This window comes from Cyclopterus lumpus, chromosome 3 (assembly GCF_009769545.1).
Source record: "Cyclopterus lumpus isolate fCycLum1 chromosome 3, fCycLum1.pri, whole genome shotgun sequence".
NCBI classification, from domain to species: Eukaryota; Metazoa; Chordata; class Actinopteri; order Perciformes; family Cyclopteridae; genus Cyclopterus; species Cyclopterus lumpus.
The window spans coordinates 13,032,076-13,055,518 of NC_046968.1; the positions used below are offsets into that span (position 1 = coordinate 13,032,076).

General features: G+C 41.2%; 1 protein-coding gene across 3 annotated transcripts in view; it reads left to right on the forward strand.

Annotated features, from left to right (window-relative positions):
- plekha7b (pleckstrin homology domain containing, family A member 7b) overlaps positions 1-23,443 on the forward strand; it is a 62,304-nt gene that overhangs the window by 37,920 nt on the left and 941 nt on the right. For 2 of the 3 annotated variants that reach the window (XM_034560865.1, XM_034560870.1), the window contains 19 exons: positions 1,313-1,491; positions 3,126-3,554; positions 3,728-4,268; positions 6,323-6,406; positions 6,828-6,962; positions 7,870-7,938; positions 10,581-10,652; positions 11,802-11,882; positions 12,050-12,199; positions 12,849-12,950; positions 13,135-13,246; positions 13,468-13,736; positions 15,061-15,267; positions 15,355-15,469; positions 15,583-15,674; positions 16,587-16,802; positions 18,859-19,086; positions 19,708-19,841; positions 20,129-20,277. In XM_034560865.1, coding sequence (XP_034416756.1) covers positions 1,313-1,491; positions 3,126-3,554; positions 3,728-4,268; positions 6,323-6,406; positions 6,828-6,962; positions 7,870-7,938; positions 10,581-10,652; positions 11,802-11,882; positions 12,050-12,199; positions 12,849-12,950; positions 13,135-13,246; positions 13,468-13,736; positions 15,061-15,267; positions 15,355-15,469; positions 15,583-15,674; positions 16,587-16,802; positions 18,859-19,086; positions 19,708-19,841; positions 20,129-20,277 — 3,364 coding nt within the window. The remainder of the gene's footprint in view (positions 1-1,312; positions 1,492-3,125; positions 3,555-3,727; positions 4,269-6,322; positions 6,407-6,827; positions 6,963-7,869; positions 7,939-10,580; positions 10,653-11,801; positions 11,883-12,049; positions 12,200-12,848; positions 12,951-13,134; positions 13,247-13,467; positions 13,737-15,060; positions 15,268-15,354; positions 15,470-15,582; positions 15,675-16,586; positions 16,803-18,858; positions 19,087-19,707; positions 19,842-20,128; positions 20,278-23,443) is intronic. The other variant, XM_034560855.1, reaches the window with a different exon arrangement.

The following is a 23,443-nucleotide window of genomic DNA, read 5'->3' on the forward strand; positions in this document are numbered from 1 at the left end:
TTGGCTTCTCACATATTGCCTGAAGGTTAGATTAATTCACTTTACAGTTTTCAGAATTGATCAATCAGGGGATGACTGGCTGGTTAGTTTTTGTTTTGTTTTGACTCTTTTTTGACCAAAAGAGCCCAACGGCTGTCTACAGTTTGTTCACTGAGAAGTTTAAAACTGACAGTAAGCAGTTGGGGTGTGCTGTGATCCTTTTATTAACACATTAAAGGACAGACCTCCATGTGCACGCACACATGGAGGTCTGTATAAAAGGATGTGATAAATCAGGATTAGATCTATATAACTATATTACTAGGACCTTTGTCTGTCCCTGTGAAAGTATTCTGGCATATTTTCCCACTTTTTTATTGAGCATGTTACGGTCTTTGACTCACTGAAGATCAGTCTTTCCACAAAGTATATCATGCAGCTGAGCCTTGTGTTGCGGATGCTCTTGTGCTATTGTTGGCAGCTATTCATGTTTTATGGTATGGTGAAGTTACAATTAATGAGAAACAACTAGCATCTTACACAAACACATTAATTATGGAGATAAACAAAATAACCACACAATACAATACCGTTGCACTCTTTTACTATATATTGAGTAGATCAGTACAACGTATTGATAAAATGAGAAGTTAATCTGTATGATTTGTGAAGTAAGAGAACATTTGCATCTAGGTTTTAAACCATAGGAGAACAATACTAAATAGCTATGAGACTGTACAGCAGAATCGGGTTTGGTGTAGTTTGTCCTAATAGCTTGATGGTGCAGTGTGGCACTAAATCTTCCAGATTTACACCACCAAATAGAAATAACAAAAGGTACGCTGTTGTTTATGATGTGTGTTAGTGTGTATCCTGACTAAAGAGATGACAGATGGCCACAATTGCCTTTCCGTTACTGCTGCACAGTCGTTTGCTGCACGGGCGCTTCACTGCAGCCCACTGCTCCTTAATAACTAAGGGTGGGTCAAATTCAGAGAAGAATTTCCCCACAGGAATAAATAAAAAGTGTAAATGTCAGTTGTGTCTAGTTTCTGCTGAAGCTTTTTTTTTTTTTGACATTTGCAAAAATGAACCTGACTTAAGCTGTTGTTGTTCAGAAACAGCACAATGTTCACACTGTTTCTGCTGCAGCACTTGGATCCCTCCCTCTCTTCAGTAAAATGTTGCAGTAAACTTAGTCCTCACTGAGATGACAGCTGCCAGACTCAGGGAACAAGAAAGCAAAGTTGTTCACTCTTCAGCCTCACTGGCACCCTTTTCCTGTCTACAGCAAGAAGTTCTCATATCCATCCTCTCTCTCCCTCTTTGATAGGCGAGCCATACAGGAATGCGCTCCTACATTTACAATAAGAACTCTGTGATTGGCTCACAGGCAGAACACTGCGGGATGCGGACATATTTCTTCAGTGCGGACACACAGGAGGACATGAATGGCTGGATCCGGGCCATGAACCAGGCTGCGCTGATGCAGCAGAGTCACACTATAAAGAGGTGGGTCTCTCTCTACAGAGTGGGAATCATTACCCACATTGGCTGGGCTTCTACTAGTATCAACAACCACCCTTCCCTTAAGTACAGCAGTGTCTGTGAACTAGGTATGTCTTTTGAGTGATATCGTGAAGGAAATCTGTCTGTCACATTATTTAACCAAACAGAAATATGCTTTGCTCGAACAATATGTGTTGAGGTTTTTATGCATCCACGACAGTGTCTACTGCCTTAATATCTCTCATAGCTGAAATTTGCTCCTTTTGCTTGCCTATTATGTCCTTTATTTCAAATGTATGAGCTGTCTTCCACAGCAGGTTCAGCCCTTTCCGTCTACTCTGGGGCACGAAGATGTCTGCATTTCCAGCTTTTTTACAGTGCTAATCACAATGTATAAAGCAGATTTGTGTGCTTTTCTTTGTCGTCAAAAAATATTCACTTCCAGCGTCAGAAATATGCTGCAATACAGACTGATACTCTTACTACGGAATCTGCGATGCATGCTTTACAATCTGCATTTAGATGTCTTGGATTAGCTGGATGCAGTGCACGCTTTGTATGGTCTGTGCAATAGCGCCACCTACAGGCCAATGTACTCATGACTTTTTTTTATTACAAAATTGCTCAACGTTGCTACATATGGTAGTAGTGTCTTCCCTTGGAATGAACCATTAATGATATGAAATGATTAGCATTTATGAAATAATAAGTATTATTGTCTATGTATAATAGTAATCTGCTTGAATACACCTTTTACTGCCGTTCTTATTTTATCTCTTGGGAATTATTTCCGCAGGAATGATCCACCCTTCAGTGGAAGTAGTTTGTAAAATGATCAATACCTGTTTGCAAATTAGGTTTCGAAGCAATTGATTAATTTAAATGAGAAACCAAATGAATTACAAGTCCTTGACATGCTACCCCAAGCTATTTCATGAAGACAAAGTGTCCTGGGGATTCGCTCTGCATGTATTGTCTAGAAAGGGCTCTACTCGCTTTCATTCCTCTCTATTGAAAAGAAAGTACAGATGAAAAGTTATTGAATAACTCTCTATGGTGTCTAATCCTTTCTGAGAGAAACTTGACAATGAATCTGACCGTTCAAGTGTTTCTGCAAATGGATTTATAAATTACCTTTAGGGTCACATATGGTTAACTTGAGTGTCTATTGTGTTTTTTATCCACTGCTTAATGTCATTTCAATTTCTTGTTTCAAGAATAGTGCTGCACTTTATCGTAATATCATGTGAAGAAGAGGAATTAGATGAAGGTTGAATAGCTGAAGGAGTGTGGCCGTGTGTGGTCGTTGAATAATCCATCCATTTTCAGCCGCTTATCCGGGGTCGGGTCGCGGTGGCAGCAGGTTGACCCAGGCTTCCCTCTCACCCGCAACATTCACCAGCTCATTCTGGGGGAACCCGAGGCATTCCCAGGCCAGCTGGGAGATATAATCCCTCCAGCGTGACCTGAGTCTTCCCCGGGGTCTCCTCCCAGATGGACGTAGTTGAAAGATGAAGTACTTTAATGCTTCACTGCAAACTCTTTGTAATTCAAGATGGGCTGTATAAAGCCATTTATCTCACTTGGCCAGACTAACAACATTAACAGTTCATCACCATCATGTCTCACTTTTTTAGAGAGGTGGAGAATCCAAAGAAGGCTGTGCAGCAGGCTGTCCCACAGACCAACCATGTCCACATCAACCAGAACGCATCTCAATCCGAAGGTTTCCTTGTGACAGACATAGAGGAACCTCCCGATAATTGTCTCCAACTGGCTCATAGAGACGAGGTGAGGTATGGATTAGAGATCCAAGGGAAACCCAGCCAGTCAGGAGAAGAGGAAAGAGGAGAGAGACTCTCTCCAGACTTTGTTGATGATGCCACCCACAAGAACGGACCGCCAACTGTGATCCAAGTTGCTCTGCCACCAGAACAGAATGGAAATCTTGTCTATCAGAGGGGCTTTGTTTCACGCGTCGACCCTGAGAAACATGTGCAGAGGAAGAATACGCTGGCACAGGTGGAGCACTGGGTCAAAGTTCAAAAAGGAGACCCACCAAAGAGGTCAGTTTGAAGCTTTCACAGCAGCATGACTAAATGGCTCCCTCTAGTGGCTAGTATGAGGACTATATTTGAATTGCTTGAATTAATTGATTGAGAAAGCATTCTCATTGTGGGCAGGTAATATGAAATTGTCTATATAAAAGTAAAAGACATCCATGTGTTTTCTCTCTCAGTGCTCCTTCTTCTGAGTACAACCTCCCTCGGCGGACTCCTCCATTAAAGCCCAAAGCCAGCACAGCAGATGCCACCTATCAGTCGTTGCCAAAGTCTCCCCGTCCCCCGTCTGGCAGCGCATCTCCTCCAGTAACATGCAAATTGCCTAGTGACTACAAGTATGCCCATGACCGGCTCAGCCACTTCCGCATGTCCACCGATGAGCGCATGGCCACCAAGGAGGGAATGGTGTGGCAGCTGTACGAGTGGCAGCAGCGGCAGCAGTTCCGTCATGGCAGCCCCACCGCTGCTATCTACACTGGACCCAACTTCACAGACTCCTCATCTTTTAGAGTTACTGTGGAGATGCCACGATCCATCTCTGTCCCTCCGTCCCCATGTGAAGTCCCACCGTCAGCCCCCTCCTCCTTCAAACCCTTGTCCCCTCACCGGCCACACACTCCTTCAGACAGACGCACAGTCAGGCCCCGGGATGAAGTGGCACCTGGGGACAGCACAAGATCCAGCTCTCCCGGCCATATTTGTGGCCATCTTTCTCAGGTAGGACACCTACTTAGAGAGGAGAGGCCTTTCTGGCATGTTTTGCACTCTCAGTAAACTTGTAATATAAGATATAAAATAGCATTTACTTTCCCCCCAATCAAACTTTAAGATAGAGTATTACATGTAGTTATTAGTACTCTGATTGAAAGTGCTGCATTGTTGTATTGATAGAATGATATTCATTAATAATGTTCTATTAATCCCTCTGGTGTTTTGTATTGTCTACTTTAACCTAGGTTAGAAAACATAGAGCCCTTCTAAGTCATCCATGTCGAGCAATAATAAGTCGGCATTACTCTCAAAACTGAAACATGCTAATATTTGTGTACTGATTAACCATTTTCAAGAGAAAGTTAGAGGGTAATGGTGGTCATGTTAATTATTTTGTATCAATATCGTAACACATTTCTTCTATCAGTGCAAACACATAACCGTGTCCTCCTGGTTGCTCAGTAACATCTGCCTCACACTACTCTCCAGATCCAAAATGCGGTCGTTGTTATTTAAACACACGTACTGGACATCGGCCAAGTCAGTGGAGCTGGACAAGATTTACCCTGGAAGTCTGAAGGCTTTGGTTATAAATGGCCTGTCATGGTTACCCTGGGCTGAAATGATTTGTTGGTAAATCAATTAGTCAATCAACTGAGAATTAAACAGCCACCATTTTGGCAATCAATTAAATATCAGATCCCAAGCAAAACATCAGTCATTCCCTGGTTCAAGATGTGAGGATTAGCTGCTTTTCTTTTTTTATATCTTTATGAACTGAATATTGCAGAGTTTTGGACTGTTGGTCCATCAAAACAAATAACGGGAAGATGTCACTTTTGGTATTGTATTGTACAATAATGTCATTATCGTACTGTTATTGGCATGGGACTGAAGCAGAATTTGATGATTCACATGCAGTGGGCCAGATGACAAAGGTCTCCTTCTCACGGGAGGTTTGAAAAGTGGATGTGAGGTATCGATTGATGTCGACTTGAAGGATGTGAGCTCACAAGGGCGCCATGGGAAGATTAGCATGAGGAGCCTGAGAAGGCTCCGACTTCTCAGCGCACACACTTTGATGCTCATGTGAATCATTTTCAGATTCACACAGTGCACGCCCCAGGCCCGCTCCACAGGTGGTAGGAGTAAAAGCTTGCCACTGCGTCGTTCCCCAAAAAACGTCCTCAATCATTCACACGAGTGTCGAGACACTAATTATAACCACGAAACACAGTGACACACAATTATGGACAAATCTTTAGAGGAAGATACATCTTTGACAAAGGGAGCCACACCATCCGAGGCAGCGATGTTTATGGGAACTAAATTTAGTCTGCAATGAACTTAGTTTTGGTGCATCCAGCTTCTTTGAGGCTAATGGTGCTCTCTGGCTGGAGTGCGCTTAAGTAATAGCGATCTGTATACCTCTGTGGAATATCATTAAGAAGTATGTTTTATTAGTAGCTAATCCAATTTGCCCAGGGCTCCTCAGCACCCTATAAACATCTCTACTGCATTTCAAACATCAGCAGTGGTCTCTTTCTTCTGATCTCACATTTAAATAAAAAACCTATTATACAGCAAAAAAATGGTGGCATGGGAATCTCAAAGGGAACGGCTTACAGTGCTTCTCTTGCTGGTAGCAAACAAATGTTATTTTAAGAAAGCAGGTTTAGTATAATTTATGTGTAGCTAATTAAATCTCTTGTTGTTTGTGTCCTTTTAAGGTTCTGTGGTGGGCCTGGTTTTCACTAATTCTGTGTGTTAAGCAAAAACGTCATATTTTCCAAGCCCTGTGGCGTCTGAAACTCAGGGCACACCTTGTTTGGAATAAGAGTAAGGGTGATGAAAGGAGAAAAATATAGATGAAAAAATAAATTGCTGTGTAGTCAAATTTGTTTTCAGACTTGGAGGCAATGGTGTAACTTTGATTCAGTGTGATAACAGTCTTTCACTTTCAACACTCACATACTGAAGATCTCTTAATGAATTAGACATTCTGTTTGATTTGACTCTATAAGATCAGTAATAACAAGTTGCATTTTGTTTGTCCGCAGGCTTCCCAAATAGAGAGAAGGTCCATGCCAGCCATGGGCTACATCACACACACTGTCAGTGCACCCAGCTTACATGGCAAAACGGTATGATCCTCTTAATTACTTTTGCAACACAAGTGGGTTAATTATTAAAGATATCTGTCATTATCTATTTGCATAGTCTTCCAGCCCATTTGTCTGGGACAGCCAATCTAGGTATGAGCAGGAATAAGTCGCTCCAAAGTTTGATTCGTAATACAGGGACAGTATCAAGATGTAGAATCTGGAGCTGACTGACTTTGTGAACCTCTATCAAGCTGCTTTAAATGTTAAATGCCACACTATTCGTTCTAGTGTTCTGATAACTCTTATCTTCAGACAATCCCTGATAGCACAATAAATCATCCTCCCAGTCTCAGCGACTGCAGCACAGCCACTGTACTGCCCAGATGGTTCTCAAGTATTTTCTCCCCTCCCATCCGTGCTTGCACTGGCCTCTGGCCCCTAAACCCGGTCTCGGCTACAGCCAGAGGAGCTGACTCTGCTCCTCATTCAGCTTCGAAGGCACCAGGCTCAGATGGCTGGTGTGCATAGCCCCAGAGATGCGTTCGCTCACCTGCAGCATCACCAGCACAACGGCCTTCTAGGCCCCGGCATGCAGGTCAGGGGCCTATGTACTTCCCTAACCTCCTCTACAGCACACTGCAACCCCTGCCAGTGCATTGAGGTCTCACTCCCCCCAGCCAATCCCAAACATTACCTCCATGTCATTCATAAGACTGTGCGGCCTGTTGGTGTTGCTTGGTTGTCTTGTTCATTCAACCACTTTGGCATGGGCTGTGTTGCACCTCAGGCGGTCCAGGTTGCCTCTTAGACACTTAGACACTAATGTAGAGACATTAGTGTCTTTACAGTTGTTGTCACTCATCCACCTTTTTCAAAACTTGAAAAAAGCTTTCTGAGGCTTGTGTTATACTATTTGTAAAAAGAAATATGCCATATTTGAAGCATGTTGCTTGTCAACTGTGCCTGCATTGTATACTTCCCTTTGTATGATAGATGTATAAGTTTGCACATTTCTGTGCTCTGATAAATCTTTTGCTCTTGGTGTTCTCATTCTGAAGCAGCCATCAGGCCTCAGTGCCCCTTATGAGCCTGTTGACAAGCAGTGCATTGCTGTGAGACTAGCTGATCACAGTGGAGCTGCAGCGGCGCTCAGTAATGACAACTCCACCCAGTTTCTGACAACCAACCATTCTCTGACCATCCTCCATGTGTATGAAGAAATGGAAACACTCGGTTTTACCACAAGTCATGCTCAAGACGTATGAGGTCAAACACGAGGCATTTAACCAGTCCAAAAATTACACCATTCCTTCATTACACATTGACTTTACTATCTATACATGGAAATACAGAGGTATGAAATGAAACTCTGATTTAGACAGAGTAAATTAATGTTTTAGCCAAGCCTGAACAGCAAATGAAGGCCTTTGGAATCATCTGGTCACCAATTTGTCTTTGTAGTTTCATTTCAAATGATTTATCTCTCCACTGCTCATTTAAAGGCTGATGATACTTACATACAACTGAAGAAGGACCTGGAGTATCTAGATCTGAAGGTGGGCCCCAACAAAGTAAATGCCACTTTATCCTTTTCATCTCCCTTCTTTGGACTGCAATCTTGTTCTCCTGCTGCTGCCTCCAACATCTGCCTCCCTGTCTCCCCCTTTTCTGTCTTTCCTCTGTTCTAAACTGAGCTTTCTACTGTCTCCTTATGATGGAATTAACATGTATTTTCATTGTCTTCTTATTATGTAAATTATCCACTCGTGGATAAAAATATTTTTTTTCAATAATAATCGGGTGAATCCAACAAATAGTCCAATGTGCGAGCAACGGAATCTGGTGCTCGGAAACACAAACACTTTCATCCACAGGGACGGCCAAAAGTAACACAGAATGAAAGTTCCTGGTTTGACTCCAACATTTCTAAAATGTTGGAGTCATGTGAAATCCAATTCCTGTGTCAGAGTTACACATTGTCTAATTGCAAAGGCCTGCTACTGTTGTAGTAAAGCATTCTGTTTATCTCATTTAGCTAGCTATTCCACACATTCCATTTACACCTGTGCAAAGCTTTGATCCTATTAATTTGTATGTTTAAACACCACAATGCATTAATGATTAATCTGGGTTGTGTTTTGGAAAGGAGGGAGGTCATCTAATGATGTACAGTACGTCCTGTGACTCCTCTCCGTTTCCTGTTTCAAAACAGATCCAAAGTATTGACCCGATGATCGTATCAGTACGCAATGTGTTTGAAAACTCCACTCCTCAGAGTTTTGGTTACTGTTGGAATGTAAGGACGGTGTGCATACAAAGGGAAACTGACCATTCCACTGCTTTTCAGAAGGAATGTGATGCATCCCGTGACGTTATGCAGGATTATGGGCATGGATACCGATCCAATCGTGTGTGATACTCCAACACTGCTTTGAGATTTGAGATGATGCGAAGGAAGTTGTTCTGTCAAATGGCTTTCTTGCATGAACTGAAGCATTTGTGAATGTATTGGCTGTCTGTTTGATATCTTCAGTTTGCTATTGTTTTGCTTGTTTAAGTATAAGAGATGACCCAATGCTGTTCTGTAAGAAATACATTGGCAATGTGACAACTTATATTTTAGGGGCCTCTAGTTTCATTGTGGTATCTGCCGCAACCAGACAATAACGTGCAATGGTGTGTGTTTGTTCACCGTGGACTTGAAAGTGTACTACATGAATGTAGTATTGCATTTACACTCAACTCGGCGACTTTGCAAAAGACAGATTACAGAAAAGTAGTAAAAAAGTGACAGTTTTGATAGTTGACTATTAACTTGTTTGTGTGTTTTGTTTGACCCATCCTTTGAACTCAACGTATGGGAATAAGAATATCATGCAGGTTTTCTTTTTAAAAGTTGTAGTCTCCAGGCCCAAGCTCAGATATACTCCATGTGACTTCTCTGACACGTAAAATAGGTGTAATGCCCCTTAAACCGAGTCTCTCATGCGCATTGGTGTGGTATGAATATTCCAGTCACTTTTAAATGCAATATAACTGTTTCCAGAAAGTCAAAAAAAGATTATGTCATAATAGTGATGTTATACATGACCTAAAATAAGAATTTAAAGATTAAAGTATTTCAAAATTGCTGTAAAGTCACTTAACCCGACCAGATATGTCCATAAAGGGATACAACAGGAATATACAGGCCTTGAAATGATGAACTAAATCAACAAGTGTCAACAGTCTTTCGGTCGGTCCACCACCTTGGTCCAGACTGAAATATCTCACCTAGTAGAGGGTCGATTGCCATGGAAATTGGTGCATACATTCATGCCATGCTCAGTAAAAATAATATATTATCACTTTGGTGAGTCTACATCTAGCGCTGTCATCAGGTCAAATTTTTGATTCATACAATATTTTTGGTTTAATACCTGCCAAACTAAGATGGTGTTGGTGTAAAAATAATACCAATTCTAAATTCATCATGTTATCGTCATTGTAAGCATGTTAGCATGATGACGTTAGCATTTAATTTACAGCACCACTGACAGAGCCCCTAGCATGGCTGTACACGCTTGTTAAGATGATGGGGATTCTCTCCAAGCTACACGCAGTTATTATTTGGATCTCATTAGTGAACCGAAATTTACAGATTTTATACAAAGTTATGTTGGACTGTTATGAGGTCCATGATATCCATAATGCCATGGCTGGTGCAGGAACATTCACATTTATTTAGTCTCTTTGGCCACACGGTCACTGCTCCCCACGCGAGCATCGACATACTGCCTTACCTCACCGTCATGAAACTAGGGGCCCACACTTTGACTTTTACCCAGGTGACAGAGATTTTTTTTTTTTCAATATGTTTCGAAATCAAAAAATGATCATACATTATGAACCTGTTTACACTCAACAAAAAAGAGCAGCATTGGGGTTTTTAGGGTTTCTCCAAACACAAAGATGCAGAAACTCTATCTGCATAAATGTTTTTGCACTGCTGCACTAAGTTTTGTTTGCTCATGCTTTTTTTGTTTTTGTTTTCAATCTATTTTCCATCGTTTTATCCACTTTAGATCCATCCAGCGTGATTATTCTAGCAGCCTCACTCTATGTTGAAAATACGCACAGCTGTTGTTGTCTGTTTACTGGAAGCATTAAAAATATGCTATTCGATAACTGATATCAAACCTTTTATTGTATTTGTGGCTATGTGGAATTTCAGGTTACTGGACGTGAGAGTTTAAAAACAGAAAGACCATCAAGACCTGTGAAAATAGCAGAAAGTGATGCTGATGTAAGTGAATCATTACGTTCTCAGGATTTAAAGAATCTGTCTCTTCCTTTTCTTTAAGATCTCCATTTCTGACTTCTTACAATCCACTACAGAGAAGCAGCTGACTTTAGTCTGACTTTACTGTGTGTATTAGTGTGGTTTGTGTGTGTGTGTGTTCTTAAGTTGTGGTAAACAGAGGCTGCGGAGGGAAGGGAACGTATGTACATTGCAACACTGTGGGGACACCCATCCACACTGCACAGTGAGGGCCTGAGAGTATCGACCACAGCTTTTATTTTCCTCCCCGCAATTTAAAGAGAAAAATACATGTAATGGGAGTTTTAGATGTTGAGCTGTTAAATTTTTCAGTTTGATTTGCCTGACCCTGCTTTTCTCAGTCTTTGTTTTCTGCTAAATAGAGGTAAATAAGATGGATGTCCTGGCTTTTCATCATTAGCATTGTTCCACTTTAACAATTTATAAGAAATTGCCAGTAAATTGTCTGAACAATGAATATTTCATGCAATTAAAAACAACAATATATGGCAGCAAAATAAAAACAGCTTAATTATTAATTGAACAGAATGATAAATAGATCTGAGAAAGAAATTCACTGTGTGAGAAAGACTGTGAACTAGGCAGTCTTATGTTGTTTTCATAAACACATAACCCATTTCTGGGAAAACAAATCTGTCACTCTCAATAAACACGGTTTTCTCCAAAAGTGAATGTGAAATATGGATTTTTGATTATGATTACTCATAATGGGTATTACCAGATCTCACCCCCAAACTAGACAGTATGGAGCCTTTTGATATTTCTCGCTGCGCTGATGAGAGGAATTCCTCGGGGCGTTTCACAAAGATGAGCCTTATTGACATATTTACAGACGGCAAAGACGGCAGCAGACGATCAATTCATCTTATCTGTCTGCGTTGTTAGAATATAGTTGAACAAGACGAGAATGGAGCTGCCGACCTCGGTTGTAAACAGATGCTGTATACAAAGCCCAGTCTCTGTTTTATCTCCCTCCTGTTTTGATGTCCCATTATATCTTTACGTGGTGCTATTGGAGGGAAACAGAGACTCATGAATGAGAGCTAAATATGATTGTATCCTTTCTTTTTCTTTTTCTGCATTCTTATTCTTTCAACATGTTTTTTCGTTAAGGTGAAATTAAGTCGACTGTGTGAACAAGACAAGATTCTACAGGAGCTGGAGGAAGGGATACGCTCTTTGAAGGAGGACAAGGTTTTTTTTTAATGTATAACATAGAGTTGGCTTTTTTTTCTTTAATATGTGTAGTATTTAAATGTGTGTGTGTGTGTGCACGTGCGTGTGTGTGTGTGTCAGCTTGTATTGGTGTGGTCTATAAATGCTTCTTGTGTTGTGACAGCATCTCTCATTCCCTTATCTAGGACAAGCTGGAGTTGGTGCTGGATGTTTCCCACCAGCAGATGGAGCAGTACAGAGATCAGCCGGCCCATGCAGAGAAGATTGCTTATCAGCAAAAATTGCTACAAGAGGATGTGGTTCACATCAGGGCTGAGATATCTCAAGTCTCCACAGTAAGAGACAAGCTGCACTCACAAGTCTATTGTGCTTGAATTGGAGTATGTAGCGTCTTTGATGTCTTTGTTGAGATATACTGTTTGAATTTAGGTTTGTGATGTGAGATACTCTGAATCAAACTACTCAGACTGGGTCCACCACTACATACAAGTACATGCTAACACTTGCAGTATGTTTTTATTGGCTGGAAACGAGATGTCCATTATTCAGTGTTAAAATTACAAAAATACACATTTTAAAAGAACATTTACAAATAAACCCCAAGATATTACAAGAGTTAACAAGACTATTGTTGTCTCTCAGTGTCAAAGACATTTCTGACCACATTGGTTGAGTTCAAACATTTTTTATACTCTCATTGGATGCCGTAAGTATAATATAAGAATGACTGAACATTGGAAAGAACGAAACAAATCAAAGGGATTCAGATATTTAAAAAAGAAGATTCAAGTGAGAAATTATGATTAAAATAAAATAACTCAAGACACAAGCTCTCTACTCCTTCCATATGCATATCACCATATATGTGTAAAGTGTCACTTTGGAGATCTGTAACCAGGTTGGAACCTAAAACCATTGAGCACAGTATCTGAAAGTTGTCGTTTCCCATGCAAACATGGAGTGTGTTCTGTTTTTGTTTTGCAGGAGATGGAGAACGCGTGGAATGAGTACAGCCGACTGGAGAGAGATGTGGACTGGCTGAAGTCGGCCCTGCAGGGACAGATGAACCGCAGCGATCTCTCTCAGGTCTGTGGCTCAGTGATCTCTGTGTGTGTGGGAATGAGTTACTGACTACTGAGTTCATCTGCACAGACAAAGCAAAGAATTCTGTGTGGTTGATATGTCTTCAGACGATCAGCTTCACATAAGAAAAACTGTATTTTGGCAAATTAGATGGAGCTGTGTGTTTCTGTGTTCCTCTTCTGAGCAGCAAGATAAAGTCCAGATCAGAAAAGAGCTGTGGAGGATTGAGGATGTTATTGCAGGCCTCAGCACCAGTAAAGCCAACTACAAAGTCACTATCTCCTCTGTTACCAACCCAGGTGAGACACCCAGAGCATTCATGTGTACAAAGCAACATATATATTTGCTGTCTGTGCAAAGCAGTACAAGCCACATGGCCATGCTACTGTATCTCACCATCAAAGCTCTTAATCATATACTCAATACTAATGCCTTGAACATTTCCCATGGGGAAAGAAAGCACTGTCTTTACAGCGTGTGTGTATTCATGTTACATGTTCATATTCATCGAATTCCCCAGAGAGGAAATTTGTGCCTTCAGTGTCGGCGTCATCAGTGCCTTCTGTGTCTGGGAGCCCGTCTGCTATGGAGATGAGATTGTCCCAGCAGCAGCAGCAGCAGCAGCAGCAGCAGCAGCAGCAGCAGCACCAGCAGCAGCAGCAGCAGCAGCAGCAGCAGCAAAGCCCCCACCTCAGCCCCAGTAGCCACACCCCCACCCTTTCCTCCAGCCCCAGCCAGCAGCCCTTACATCCCTGGGTGGATGCAACCATCACCAGTGGGCTTAAATGGGTGAGTGACCCCTGCAACAGGAGGCAGCTGGTTCTTACATAAACATTGGTATGAAAAACAAAGTTGCATTTTGCAGTTTGACTGCTGACTAAATGTGTCACACCTTTTGTATTCCATCTCCAATTGACCCTTTGGTAATACCTGCCCCCCGCTGCTACTCCGTCAAGCTGTCAGAGTTACCATTGAGCCCACACCGTCGATGTCACAAAATATTAGATATGTTTTCAAGTAAAAACGATAGATCGCAGTTAAAAGGTGAACCACCACATCATCTGCCGACTGAGAGAGAAGACAATGAAATGAAGGAAAACGAAACGTTGTCGAAACGTATACCTCCGTCAAACCTCTCCGCGCAACAAACATCACCACTACACAATATTTAACCATGAATCGCTAAAAATCCAGAAAATAAACAAAATCTGAAACCATTACATAAGAGCCTGTGGAGCTGTCGGACCCTGGTCAGAGCTAGCCGATGCTGATGCCGTGATTGGCCGGTCTACTTTAGAGGAGCGGGACTTTGCGAAGGGTCAATTGAGTGGCCAACTGCAATTGGTCAAAACTATCACATGATGCCTTACAAACAAAGCTTTGCCTTTTCTCTTGTTCCTTTTTCAACACTAGCTGAACAATTGATTTTTTAAAATTATAAATTAGACATCAATTAATTAGTTGTTGGGTTAAAGGGATCATTAGGCGGCAAACTTTTTCCTTGAAATGCCTCATCATATCTCGGGGCAGCGTCTGATTTTGTCCATTCTGGGCTACTGTAGAAAGATTTAAAATCTCATTCTACAGAACGAAAACACAACGATTCTTATTTACAGGTAAAAACATACTTATTAATATTATATTCTTTTTAGACTAATAGAGCACCATGAATGCTAGGCCTTTAAAAAATGTCAGAAAATAGGGAAAAATCACAATTTGAGGGTAATGTTTTTAAATGGCTTGTTGTATACAACCAACACTCCAAAATCCACAAAGACATTCAATATGAGGGGAAAACAGGAAATCCACGTTAAAGAAGATGACATGTGAATGAGTGAATGTTTTGTATGTTTGCCCAGAATATTCTCAATTTATCAGTTATTTACATACTGATTAAACACTACCTAGCTCTAGTTGTGTTAGTTTATGATTACCTTTGTTGCCATTTTTGACTATAGAGATATACAGATAACAAGGAGAGAGAGTATCCACATATATGTATCTCGCATCAGATAACCATTACTGTTATTTTGGTCTCTTAGAAATGAATGATGTCACAGAGCAATGAGAAGTAACTTGTGTGTCATTTTCAGAATGCATCAATAGTTCACAGTTGTTTTGTGTGCAGGGTGAGGAAGATGTGCCTCCCAGACCTCCTCTACCTCAGCTCTACAGCCCTGATGAGCATGCCCCTGCTGTGCCCCCGTTGCCCCGGGAGACAACGGTCATCAGACACACTTCTGTACGCGGCCTCAAACGACAGTCAGATGAACGCAAAAGGGACAGAGAGATTGGCCAGTACACTAATGGAGACAGTAAGGTACATACATTATGTGTGTATTTGTGCTGCTGAAATGTTTACGTTTCACTTGCTCATCAGTTTCTCATCTTTGTCGTTGGACCTCAGGTGGAGCTTCGGCCTTTCCTGAGTGATCCAGAGCTCATGGGAGCTGGAGATGGCGCCAGCCACATCAGCGTCGTAGCATCTGGACATGATGGTTACCAGACATTACCTAGCAGAGGTACAGTAGAACAGATTGATTTAGCTGTAGCATATCTATTTTGTTAAAAAATGGACCCGAGCTTTTGGCTTTGTTGCCAAGTTGAGAACAGTGTTTCACTGGCTTTCCCTCAGGAGTGACGGGCTCCTCGCTTCGGCTCAATCAGTCCTCGAGCATCTCCTCGTATGTGACCCTCCGAAGAGCAGCCTCAGCTGCCGGCATGAAGGTGAGGCTCAAAATGAACGTTGTTGAATTTAATAATACATGAATAATATGAGATTGGTTGATGATCTCCTCCAGCTTTTTTTGGTGGGCTTCTGTCTTCATGTCCTGGCCTTTAGGGGCCTCTCCTGTGTCAATCGTTGGGTGTCATGGTTGACATACTGTTGCTGAAGCAGAACTTGTAGACTCTGTCCACAGAGTATCTCCCGATACAATCGTATAGAGTGAATCAAAAGTGAGTACGCAAAGCAGTGGAGAGACAGCACACATGCAGTAATAACTCCAATTCCAGATGATATCTATGAAATTCAAGACCGAATTAATTGAGAGTTAAATGTTTTGATATTTGGAGCTCACACAAATACTTCTGGCTCGCTCAAGTCCTCCATCAAACCCTGCTGGAAATGTTCACCGGTGGGAATTAGTGAGGGATCATGTTTTTATTTCTGCGCTGGAGACTTGAAAGAAAAGTAATAATTTATTTGTAAATAGTGATGAATTGTAGCAAATGGAGATATGCTTGTTTGCTGAGCAAAATACCAGCAAAATAAATGAATAAAATAAAAATCAATCTCTTAAAAGATATTGTGATCATTTGTACAACATGATCTTTAGATTCAGATCTCGATATCAGATGGTACAATTCCCTATGAATAAGCATTATTCTGGAGAAGAAAAATAAGCACTTGTGAGACTGGACACTCTTTACATTTTTAGTTTGTTCATATAACTGCGTGTCTGATTCTCTCTGCATGCTCCCATTACAACCTCAGAATTGTCTAATATTTGACTGTGTTCCTCGCTCATTCCTTATTAACATTAGCTTTTACCTTCATGTTAGGTTTGTATTTTTTTTCTTCCTTCTGCTGCACCTTTTGCTTATGTTATCAACTCTCTTTGCTCCCGCTCCTCTCAGGAGAGACCAAAAAGTGCCTTGGAGCGTCTGTACTCTGGAGACCCGGGGCAGCAGCAGAGGGGGAAGATGAGTGCTGATGAGCAGCTGGAGAGGATGAAGAGGCACCAGAAGGCCCTCGTCCGCCAGCGCAAACGCACCCTGAGCCACGGAGACCGCCACGGCTCTTTATCGCCCCGCACCTCTTCCTCGCGCCCACTTTCAGCAGACTTGGGATCAGTATGTTACTAGAGCAGTATCACACGTTACTCTCTCATGCATGACGACAACCAAACCGAGAGTGGCGATCTACAGTAGTAACGAGTGCCTTTACTTAGTGTAGTTTGTCTTTTCTTAGTTGAGAGCAATACATTAAAATAGTGCTGTATGGCAATTCACTGTGTGGCTCTAACTGTGCTCAATGCATGCATGTTGCTCTTACACTTTAATACGCCTTTTTCACAGCAGACACCTGAACTTGTGATAGTAGGGCAAGCAAAGTCACCAATAACATCAGCAATGGCTCTGTTTTGTTCAGGTGTCCCAGTAAGCCATGACATGGGGACATGCGGGATACTGAGACCCTGATGCTGCTAAATGGAATGCGGCCAATATTATTTTCATTATTTACATCTGTACTTTTCCTGCTGTCCTCAATGTCAAAATGTCTTCTATGAAAAAGGCAGATACGGATTAGTGGATAACAGTTTCTGCTTTGCACTTAAAGGGACAGTTCAGCCCAAAATCTAAAATTCCTTTTAGCACCTGTAGTGTTATTATTTATCGATATAGATCGTTTTGGTTTGAGTTTCCTAGCTTTGGAGCTGTCAGGTGCAGAGATAGTTCAATAGTGTTTTTTTTATCTTGAATAATTAGGTTGTGATTTCTGGAAAGAAACATTGTTGAAAATCTCATGAAACGGCCGATATCTCCAAAACTAAGCAACTCACACCAAAACAATCTAGATTAATAAATAGCACTACAAATATGTATTTTGGATTTTTGGGGTGACTTGTCCTTTTATCAATTGACTGTAGCTTAAAAGATGTGTACCAGTGTTCATTATGAAGTGGAAATAATTAACTTTGACAATGAATGGGGAAACGTATTATTCCTCAAAAGCTTTACAAATAATATATCTTGTCTATCAAACACATAACGCACTAATTACCACAGAGATGGGCCTTCAATGACATAAACCGTTTACATTCATGGGGATTTTTCCATAATTACTCGTCATAGCATAACTTTGCTTTATCCATTCAGTTTCACCTCACCTTACTGATCTTTCAATTTCTTAACTATGGTTGCTTTCTCTCTGACTCTGGCTGTTCGACTCCTTTCTCTCTTCATTTAGATATCAATGCCTGCTGTTCTTCAATGCTGTTGCTGTCTCTAAGCAGTCCATTTATATATGTGTGTGTGTGTGTGTGTCTGTGTGCGTGTGTGTGTGTGTGTGTGAGAGAGAGAAAGAAAGGGCCTACTTATTTTCTACTGACCAAATCATTGACATACACTAAGCAATGCCTTTTTAAGCCCATTCATCTCAAACTATTCATGGATTTTAAAATTGTTAGTTTTTTTTACTTAAATGAAGATGTTCTGAGTGTTTATGGACCTGGGCTACGGTTGTCCCATTAACCACTCCCCAGTCTATTTTAGAGGAAGCCTTTTATTTAGACAATACTAATGTGTATGACATCCATTTCATATCAAACCATAAGTTAAATGATTTCATTGTTCTGATATTAATACAGGAGTAAATTTAATTGTTAGTGATAAGAATGCTTCCTTTTTCAAATGTGAATGTTTGCAAATAAATAAACATTATTTTCTAATGGACTCATATTGCCATGTTTTTTATTTGTTATATTATTTTCTTTGAATACATGCACTATGGTCATGTTTGGTGAAGCTGTCATCAGTATGAGTGAAGTGATCTTTCCTGTTTGTGTCAATGGCATTGTGTTGTCTTCTCTATTAATGTTGTAGAGATTTGATATGCATGTTGTAATTTGAGAGCATAAGCATCCTCAAATCAATGCATGATCCCTCTTTTTCTTCATTGTTCACCCTTATACACACACACACACACACACACTATCTCTCTCCCTGCAACCTTTTAAATCACAATAGCATACTAGTGATAACCAGTGTGTTGTACAGAACGTGTTACATGAAATTGTGTGTGAAGGGAAATGAAACAAGTCCTTTTCAAATAGACGTGATGATTTGCCGATGGCAGCATCCTGTAATGTGTTTCACAGTCTATTTTTTGTCTGTCTGCGTTGTCCAGTGGAAGAGAGAGCAGGAGTTTGACCTGCAGTTGCTGGAGAGGGCTGTTCAAGGGGAGGAGGCGCAGGGCGTTAGGAGCGTTCAGGGGGAGGAAACGCCTCCCGAGCACAAAGAGAGGCCGCGCTCCCGCTCTGACGAATGGCTGACCTTGCGCTCCACAGGCACAGCATCTCCCGCCCATGAGGTCGACCTGGAACCACTAGACTATGACCTGGACCTTAACAAAGAGGTAAGTTATCTTTGTATCTGTGGAGAAATACAGGAGTTTACGGTCAATAACATAAATATAATGAATGTACAGTAGAAGAAAAAAAAAAAATCTCAACCAAGGACAAAGAAAGGGCTGGAGTGTGTGTAACCAGTCAAACAAGTAACACGCTCCAAGACAAGATTCACTCCATGTAGTTGGTTTAGCTTAGTGAAGGTTGTTTATCTCTATTAAATCTGTGCATATCATTCATCTGTGCAAGTGGATAGATCATTATTTGGATGACTTGATAGCAAGGATGATGATGATAAAGCAGCTCAGACCTTAACGCCAATAACTTACTATGTCCCAAAACATACGCCATAAATACCAGGATGTCCTTACGCATCCTGTCACATCTTGCAGTATATCAGCCAGCACGCTGTTCTGGCTATTCTGACCCACAATCCGATGCCCAGTAGATGTATGAGCTCATGTTCAATGTGCAACGTTATGAAGAGGAATGTTAGGATGAAGTAGTGTGTCCCAATTGAATGCCTACTCCATGCAACAGTATGTGTGTTGTAAGGGCAGCTGCAGCATGTACCAATACTAAAAAGAGAAAGTGTGATTTGGAACACAGTGCATATCTGTTTTGTGTAGCTTTCCAAGCCTCCGAAAGTATTGATCCCGGAGCGCTATGTGGATTCAGAGCCTGAGGAGCCTCTCAGTCCACAGGAGGTGGAGGATCGTCATCGTAAGGTGGAGCGCATCAAGAGCATCTTGGCAAAGTCCAGGTAAATAAATAATACTGACTTTGCAAACGGCTGATTCTGGAATTCCATTTCAAGCAAAATACTCAAATTCAAGTCCTTTATTGGTAATCATTTACCATACTGGTGTATCCTTAAGCAAGGTGCTAAAGTCCCATCACCTTCAATGGCACTGGGCTGTAGCTCAGGCTTCTCTTTGACATCCCAGCAGCTGTGCACGTGGCAAGAGAACACCCTCACTGCATGTCCACATTATTACCAATAATCACGCTTTGTCAATGTTCTCTTTTATGTCTTTGTGCACGGGACAGTGTGCACAACCTAGCACCCACAGTGACTGTGGACAAGCCAGAGGTTGGGCTTGTGGCACTCGACTCAGCTCTGCAGGAGCAGGAGAGGATCATCACCATGTCCTATGCTCTCGCCTCGGAAGCTTCGCTCAAGAGCAAACTAGTCACAGGTTGGCCATTTGACAATTTTAAATGATGTTCTCTTCGTTTGAGCCTGAAGGTCGTTGTAGGTTGTACATCTTTGCTTTATAAAGAATGTGAAAATCACTATTCCACAGAAACACTTAGAGAAATAATAAGCTCACCTGCTCTGACAGTTTTAGTCAAATTTCTTTTGGTTGAAGAAGGGATAAAGAAGGGGAAGCAGCCTTTCAAGAACACTGGATTGATGGAGTGGAGATGAGAAGGGTGTAAGGTGCAGAGTCAAGCAATAAGGCCGTTTATTTCCTAATAACTGAACATTATTCCTTCTTGGGAGCTTCGATAGTCTCTAATTGCAATCCATGTTGAGTCTTTCAGGCAGGGGAGGAATGGCTTGATGAGGCCATTTTGCGTGCTGATCAATGACCCAGTCAAACTCGACTCTCCCTCTTCATACCGTTGCTGCTGCTTTGAACGTAGCTTTCTACCTGCATAAAAGACACTACGCTCACTTTTCATCTTTTTCATACTCTACAGCAGACAGGCAAGTTCCTTTTCACTGTAGCTGCAGCAGATTGTCAGCCTGTCTGCCTCACTCACACGTATGCACACACACACACAGACACACACACACACACACACACACACACACACACACACATATGCACACATATATCTGTCACACACAGTAACACTCAAGCTGTCAGCGTGTGTGGAAGCTTAATATGCACAGTGAGGCAAAGTCAACAATTATAACATTATTTCCAGCATAGAGAAATGTCAGGGAGTATAACTGGTGGCATCTTGTCAGCAGAGACTGAATCAATGACTTCTTCTTCCTTTGGTGTTAAAGTACGGTACGCTGGTGCACTTTCAAATCCCTGAATTAAAAGAAGATTCTTTTTTTCACAGTATTATGTATAAGAGACTTCAATAATGCCAGCATAAAAGCAGGAATATGCAACACTGCAATTACGCACAGTAAATATTAAAAAGGTGTGTTTGATTGTTCAAGTTCATATTTAAAATTGTTCAATATTTTTTGGTATTTCTGTGATTACTTGTCAGGGATATTGAAAGGAATCTCTAATTTAGTGCTGGTAAATATATATACAAAATAAACCTCCCCGTGGAGTGCCTTTTCAACTATTCATTGCTTTCTTGTCTTTTAAGTGAAATGTTCACGTGCTGAAAAAATAACACACATCTCAAATGACCGATAATGCGGGAGATAGTTATTACCAAAATGTTCCATCCTAGTGACTTTTTCCTGGTCAAATGCTTTAAAATAACTATCTGTTATGATTCTTAAGGAAAAACACGTTACCTAAAATCATGTGATGTCAATGAATATTGTATCAGCCCACTCCTGAAATCTGTGAAAAACAAAAGCCCATAAGTTTGACATCTGAGATGTTACTGTATCCACACTCATGGAGGTTTTTTTACATACCAGAGTAAGAGAGTAAAACATATTTACAGGGATATATAAGACGGAGAAAGCAGAAACACTCAACACTGGTGTTTTGGCTTAATCTTTGACCAAGTAGTTGCTGATTGATTTTCTCACTATCAACTAATCAATGAATCGACCAGCCCCTTGGTAATGCCGTGACAGCTATCCCTTTAATGCATCCAGTTGTATCGTGCCATGGTGGACAATGCTGCAGGTCATTAAGCAGGACAGCTTCATGGCAATATTGGATTTAAAGGAGAAGTGTGATGGATTTTTCAGGTATTTATTCATTGGACAACAACAAACATAGGCCCTGCGACCCTATATAGGATAAGCGATTTGGATAATGGAATGGAATTGAATATTCCCATTGATTATTTCAGCAAAACAAAAGTTCATAAATCCTCAGTGTCATCAGTAAGCAGAAGACAGAAAGTTGTGTCCTTTCAGAAAACAACAACAACAACAACATTGTGTGGTGCTCAACCATTTCCAGCTTTCATTGTGCCTTACAACCTTCCCAGAACTGACAAACCAATGTTGTTTTCTCTCTCTCTGTTTTCCTTCTGTCCCCTCCTCTGTAGTTCCACCACAGGCTAACATCCCCACTCCTCCTCCCCCACCCCCTCTTCCGCCTCCTCCTCCTCCTCCTCTTCCTCGTCTTCCTCCTCTTCCTCCTGTTTCTCTGGCATCTCCCTCTCCTCTCAGCAACGGAATTCACTACACGTTTGTCTAATCCCAGAAATAAAGTAAGGCTATAACTGCATAACTGGTGCTAATGTTTCCGAGGCCTCACTAATTCTTCCTAACACGGGGCTCCTGTGTGCTTTGCACCTCGCTGCATGCTCACTGCTCTGTTGTGATTGTTGGAAACACATCTTGTCTAGGTTAGGGAAGCCCTGCCTCTGCTCCCATTATAATCAAAACAAACATCTGCAGGCAGTCTGCTCATCCCACTGTGATAATTGTGTGTAAATTGTTTTTCTTTTTTTTCTTTTTGTACCACTGCCAAAATATTTATAGATGGTTGAGGAAAGAAAGGGCTCAAAGGAACATGACTGTTTGTAGCATTGTGTATAATTAACAAAAGAGACACCTTTTGATTTAGCACCATGACAGTTCAGTAGTCGGCACAGCTGCATTCACAGCACCAATTAGCTCCCCATCTGTAGTCTGGCAGCGATAAGTCAGAACAAATCCAGCAGATATCATCATTGTTACTGTTAACGCAGAAAGAGCGATGTGTCATTTTACTGCCTTATTAAAACACTTCCATCCACCAGCCAATTACACATATTTGATAACTAAATTCAGGTTCTGAAGTATATGATATGGATGAAGTATTTCGTCTAGCTGCATTTGACCTTTGACCCTTTATGTCATGCGGCATTCATGTCAGAAAAGTGAAAGCCTGAAATGACTTGAAGCTTCATTCCTGCATGCTTTATCGTGTGTTGTTGTACTGTGTTTGATTTTTCTGAACCTTTTTACTTTGGCTCTTTCATCCCGTGTTCAGGTGTGCTGTTAAGAGGTGGGCTGTGACATTTATAAAAGTTTGTCTGCGACAGTTTAGAATGATTTAAAGAATCCACTATTTTGATTTATTTTAATAGAAATAATAGGTTAATGTAGAACGTAGTGTTTACTTACTTTTTTTATTCATTCATTATTTGGTTTTCTCATCTGTGTGGCAGCTATTTTTTGTGATAATATCTAGAAATGATTGTTCTACTTTTAGT